At 43.2% G+C, this 6,000-nt stretch overlaps 1 protein-coding gene across 2 annotated transcripts in view; it reads left to right on the forward strand.

The window, feature by feature from the left end:
- The window catches only part of LOC115168956 (DENN domain-containing protein 2D), a 44,673-nt gene extending 40,961 nt beyond the window's left edge, over positions 1-3,712 (forward strand). For both annotated transcript variants that reach the window (XM_029724520.1, XM_029724519.1), the window contains exons 12-14: positions 1,418-1,499; positions 2,404-2,649; positions 2,846-3,712. In XM_029724520.1, the coding sequence (XP_029580380.1) occupies positions 1,418-1,499; positions 2,404-2,649; positions 2,846-2,913 (396 nt within the window). In that variant the 3' untranslated portion in view covers positions 2,914-3,712. The remainder of the gene's footprint in view (positions 1-1,417; positions 1,500-2,403; positions 2,650-2,845) is intronic.
- Positions 3,713-6,000: the final 2,288 nt, after the last annotated feature.

Genomic DNA, 6,000 nt, shown 5'->3' on the forward strand with positions numbered 1-6,000 from the left:
GAAACTCGAGCAATGGACCTTAGACCGGTGGAAATCTGTCCTTTGGTCGAGTCTAATTATGAGATTTTTGGTTCCAACCGCTGTGTCTTTGTGAGACGCAGATCTCTGCATGTGTGGTTCCCACCGTGAAGCATGGAGGGGGAGGTGTGATGGGGTGCTTTGCTGGTAACACTGTCAATGATTTATTTACAATTCAAGGCACACTTAACCAGCATTGCTACCACAGCATTCTGCATCTGGTTTGCACTTAGTCCCATCATTTAATTTTCAACAGGAAAATGACCCAAAACACGCCTCCAGGCTGTGTAAGGGCTATTTGACGAAGTAGGAGAGTGATGGGTTGCTGCATCGGATGACCTGGCCTCCACAATCACCCAAATAAGATGGTTTGGGATGAGTCAGACCTCAGAGTGAAGGAAAAGCAGCCAACGAGTGCTCAGCATATGTGGGAACTAGGGTTGCTACTTTGAAGAATCTCAAATATAAAATATATTTTGATTTAACACATTTTTGGTTACTACATGATTCCATGTGTTATTTCATAGTTTTGATGTCTTCACTATTTTACAATGTAGAAAATAGTGAAAGAAGAACCTACTCATTCAAGGGTTTGAGTCAACTTTTTACTGGTACTATATATATTTTTTTTTAATAACTTGGTGGGGTCTTCACTGACTGTTGCTAGGTAGAATACACAAGGTGCAATTTTGGAACTTGGTTGTGCATCAGCAGTTTTTCTCTTATGTCAGTCAGTCACTGAAAGTCACTCAATTAGCCCATGTCAGCTAACATAGTCTAGAGGCCAATTAAAACAAACTTAACAATTATCTAAACTTAGTAATTGTAGTTGAATTACCGGTCGGGGGGCCCCCGTTGTTTTTGTTAGTCTTACTTAGATGTCATATTCAAAACTGCAAACATTTCTCTCCACCCTTGGCAAAATGTGTTCAATGGTAGGAAATTGGCTGTAAAACAGCTAATTTTCTTCTCCGCCCCATGGCAAAATGTATAGAATTGCTGCAAACGTGCTTAGAAAGTAACATTTTCTTTATGCCCCATGGCAAGATGTGTAGAACTGCATGATATTAACTCTAAAACAAAAATAAATTATCCGCATTCGAATATATTTTCAATGACAAAAATATTGAATTTTCAGCTGTGTTGAAGCTGGTGTACAAAACCGAAAAGTAAAAGACACAAACAAAACTTAAGAACGGGAAGCATAGAAATAACACGCACACAGAACCGATTTACCGCTTCCTAGACTTGCTTTCATTGAGCGACAGATCTGTAACTCACATTTCTATGTGAATTTGGTCAGGTCACCCAAAAGTTACATATTGCAGCTTTAAAACTATGGGGGGAAATGTATTTTTTGCTTTGTCATACCATTGAATACGGTTCCTCTGTTTCATAGATCGGGGATGAGAACTCTCTTCTGCCCCCTAAGCTTCAAGATGAAATACTGCAGGCACTAAGAAACAGGAAAGAAAAAGCCAGTGAGTATTTTCATATATTAAAAAAAGCTGTTTATCCAAAATGCAAATGAGGTGTTGCATGGGGTATTCTTTCACGAAGTGTCCAGAGATTATCGCACTTTTGCACCTGCAGTACCACCTCAGGTGTTCAGACAGACATACTTTGATTACACAATTAAAATGTGATATGAATACATGCTTTTTTATTAACTGTAACCTTTGTAAATACAGGTAACTGCCAAAATAAAGAACTTGAGTAAATGAGGGATACAAAGTATATTGAAAATAGGTGCTTCCACACAGGTGTGGTTCCTGAGTTATTTAAGCAATTAAAACGTTCCATCATGCTTAGGGGTCATGTATAAAAATGTCCAGTTGCCCATTATTTTGGCTACCATGGCTAGAAGAGATCTGACTTTTTGAGAGGTCTCAAAGGAGCATAGGGGGGTTTAAAGTTTGTTTCAGTCACCAGATCTCAACCCAATTGAACACTTATGGGAGATTCTAGAGTAGCGCCTGAGATGGCGTTTCCACCAACAAAACACTAAATTATGGAATTTCTCATGGACGAATGGAGTTCCATAAACGTGCAGAATCTATGCCAAGGTGCATTGAAGCTTTTCTGGTGGCTCGTGGTGGCCCAACATCCGATTTTAAGACACTTTGTCTTTACGTTGGTATATCCTTTATTTTGGCAGTTGCCTGTAGATTGCTTTATGCTTTCTTTGATCTTTTTGAAGTAATGAGCGGTTAAGGAAAATTAGCATGTGTCATCATAGTAACACAAACTGGTGGAAGGTCAACGTGATGCCTTACTGTTGTACTGGAGATCCAGAGTGTTATGGCTCATGAGCACTGCCAAATTGATACCCCTCTGAGGAGCCACCTGGACCGTGTGTGTGTGTGTGTACCCTTTCCCCCTCAGCCGTGGAGGAGCTGAACAGGGTGGTCTCGGAAGCCTTCCTGCCCTTCTTCGTGAAGACTGTTGGCCATTTTGCTTTGTACGTGACGCGGAACAGCAGTGGCCAGCCGGGGGTGTTCCAGAGCAGAGCCTTCTACAAGGCCATCAAGTCCAAGACCACGCGGCACTTTGTCAAGAAATTCCTCCAGACCCAGATGTTTGACCTGTTTATCCAGGAGGTGGAGCAGCAGCCAGCAAGCCCCCAGCAAGGTGCTTGTGCGAGCAAGAGTTTTTTTTATTTTTTATTTTTTATTATACATACTTACATAGCAGTATTTGAAAGATACTGCTTATGTGTTAAACATTTCTGAAGTTGTTTACCATGGTAATGAAGCCAGCTTGTTCCTGGGGTATATGTTTGCTTATCATAAAGGAGTAAATTAATCATCTACTCCTTTTTTTTCAGGAATTTTCCACAAAAAGATTGTTGAATACCAGGAACAGAAGAGAAAAGAGAAGGCAAAGAGACACTAAGTAGGAATACACTGTAAACGAGGCCATGATATTACATTTGTCATTTAGCAGACACTCTTATCCAGAGCGACTTAGTTTGTGCATTCATCCTTAAGATATATGTGGTTGTCCCACCTAGCTATCTCTGTCATAGTAAGTGCATTATAGTAGCCATCAGCAAAGGCAGTGGTAGTATGGGGCTGAGAAGGAGGTGGTAGGAAGGAGTACTTGGGTTGGGGTATAGGGTTTGAGCATAGCCTAATGGTAGGGAGGGGCAGTTCCTCTTGCTGCTCCATAGGCAAGTACCATGGTCTTGTAGTGGAGGTAAACTTCAATTGGAAGCCAGTGGCGTGTGCAGGGTGACATGGGTGAACTTGGGAAGGTTGTACATCATGCAGCGTTCGGGATAGGTTGCAGGTGTTTGATGGCACAAGCTGGGAACACAGCCAACAGTGCGTTGCAGTAGTCCAGACAGGAGATGACAAGTACCTGGATTAGCACCTGCCCCCTTTCCTGCACGAGATAGGGTCGTGCTCTACAGATGTTGTAGAGCATGAACCTACAGGAGCGAGACACTGCTTAGATGTTTGCAGAGAACGACAGGGTGTTGTCCAGGGTCACGCCAAGGTTCTTTGCACTCCGGGTGGGGGACACTGTGGAGTTGTCAACCATGAAAGGAGAGGTCTTGGAGCGGGAAGGCCTTCCCTAGTAGGAAGAGCAGCTCCGTCTTGTTGAGCTCGAGGTCATGGTGTGTTTATACAGTGAGGGGCGAAAAGTATTTGATCCCCTGCTGATTTTTTTTTTTTCGTTTGCCCACTGACAAAGAAATGATCAGTCTAATTTTAATGGTAAGTTTATTTGAACAGTTAGAGACAGAATAACAACAACAAAATCCAGAAAAATGCATGTCAAAAATGTTATAAATTTATTTGTATTTTAATGAGGGAAATAAGTATTTGACCCCTCTGCAAAACATGACTTAGTACTTGGTGACAAAACCCTTGTTGGCAATCAGAGGTCAGACGTTTCTTGTAGTTGGCCACCAGGTTTGCACACATCTCAGGAGGGATTTTGTCCCACTCCTCTTTGCAGATCTTCTCCAAGTCATTAAGGTTTCGAGGCTGATGTTTGGCAACTCGAACCTTCAGCTCCCTCCACAGATTTTTATGGGATTAAGGTCTGGAGACTGTCTAGGCCACTCCAGGACCTTAATGTGCTTCTTCTTGAGCCACTCCTTTGTTGCCTTGGCCGTGTGTTTTGGGTCATTGTCATGCTGGAATACCCATCCACGACCCATTTTCAATGCCCTGGCTGAGGGAAGGAGGTTCTCACCCAAGATTTGACAGTACATGGCCCTGTCCATCGTCCCTTTGATGCGGTGAAGTTGTCCTGTCCCCTTAGCAGAAAAACACCCCCAAAGCATAATGTTTCCACCTCCATGTTTGATGGTGGGGATGGTGTTCTTGGGGTCATAGGCAGCATTCCTCCTCCTCCAAACACGGCGAGTTGAGTTGATGTCAAAGAGCTCCATTTTGGTCTCATCTGACCACAACATTTTCACCCAGATGTCCTCTGCCAATGAACTTCTGAATGATTCAAACTTCAGACGGGCATGTATATGTGCTTTCTTGAGCAGGGGGACCTTGCGGGCGCTGCAGGATTTCAGTCTTTCACGGCGTAGTGTGTTACCAATTGTTTTCTTGGTGACCATGGTCCCAGCTGCCTTGAGATCATTGACAAGATCCTCCCGTGTTGTTCTGGGCTGATTCCTCACCGTTCTCATGATCATTGCAACTCCACGAGGTGAGATCTTGCATGGAGCCCCAGGCCGAGGGAGATTGACAATTCTTTTGTGTTTCTTCCATTTGCGAATAATCGCACCAACTGTTGTCACCTTCTCACCAAGCTGCTTGGCGATGGTCTTGTAGCCCATTCCAGCCTTGTGTAGGTCTACAATCTTGTCCCTGACATCCTTGGAGAGCTCTTTGGTCTTGGCCATGGTGGAGAGTTTGGAATCTGATTGATTACTTCTGTGGACAGGGGTCTTTTATACAGGTTACAAACTGAGATTACAAGCACTCCCTTTAAAAGACACCTGGGAGCCAGAAATCTTTCTGATTGAGAGGGGGTCAAATACTTATTTCCCTCATTAAAATGCTAATCAATTTATAACATTTTTGACATGCGTTTTTCTGGATTTTTTTTTTTTATTCTGTCTCTCACTGTTCAAATAAACCAACCATTAAAATTATAGACTGATAATTTCTTTGTCAGTGGGCAAATGTACAAAATCAGCAAGGGATCAAATACTTTTTTCCCTCACTGTGTAAGGGATTTACTGTAGATGTGTGATATCTAGATTTTTACAGATGTAGATGTAAATATTGGAAGTGAATAGTGTAGTTTATTGTATATAAAAAAAAATACATGTTTTACTATTGTATTTTATTTTTGCCTATTTTTGTCACAAATTTCAATATTGTCTCATCGATGCAACTCCACCTGGCTTGGGAGAGGCAAAGGTGGAGTCATGCGTCCTCTGAAACATGACCCGCCTAACCGCGCTCCTTAACACCGCCAGCTTAACCCGGAAGCCAGCCGCACCAATGTGTCGGAGGAAACAACGCCTAACTGGCGACCGGGATCAGTCTGCTGGGACCCGGCCCGCCACAAGAAGTCACTAGAACGCGATGAGCCAGGTAAAGACCCCCCCCCCCCCCCCCCGCCAAACCCTCCCCTAAACCTGACAACGCTGGGCCAATTGTGAGCCGTCCTATGGGACTCCCGGCCACGGCCGGTTGTGGCACAGCCCCTCGGGAGGCCCAGTTTATTTATCTGTATGTGTGAGAGGGGTTGGGGTAACAGTGGGTATTTTATTTGCTGCTACTGTATAAAATGATACTGAACGAAATATAAACGCAGCATGTAAAGTGTTGGTCCCATGTTTCATGAGCTGAAATAAAAGATCCCAGGAATGTTCCATACACACAAAGCTTATTTCTGTCAAATTTTGTGAGCAAATGTGTTTACATCCCTATTAGTGAGCGTTTCTCCTTTGCCAAGATAATGCATCCACCTGACAGGTGTGGCATTTCAAGATGCTGTTTA

The sequence above is a fragment of the Salmo trutta genome, chromosome 30 (genome assembly GCF_901001165.1).
Source record: "Salmo trutta chromosome 30, fSalTru1.1, whole genome shotgun sequence".
In the NCBI taxonomy this organism is placed as follows: Eukaryota; Metazoa; Chordata; class Actinopteri; order Salmoniformes; family Salmonidae; genus Salmo; species Salmo trutta.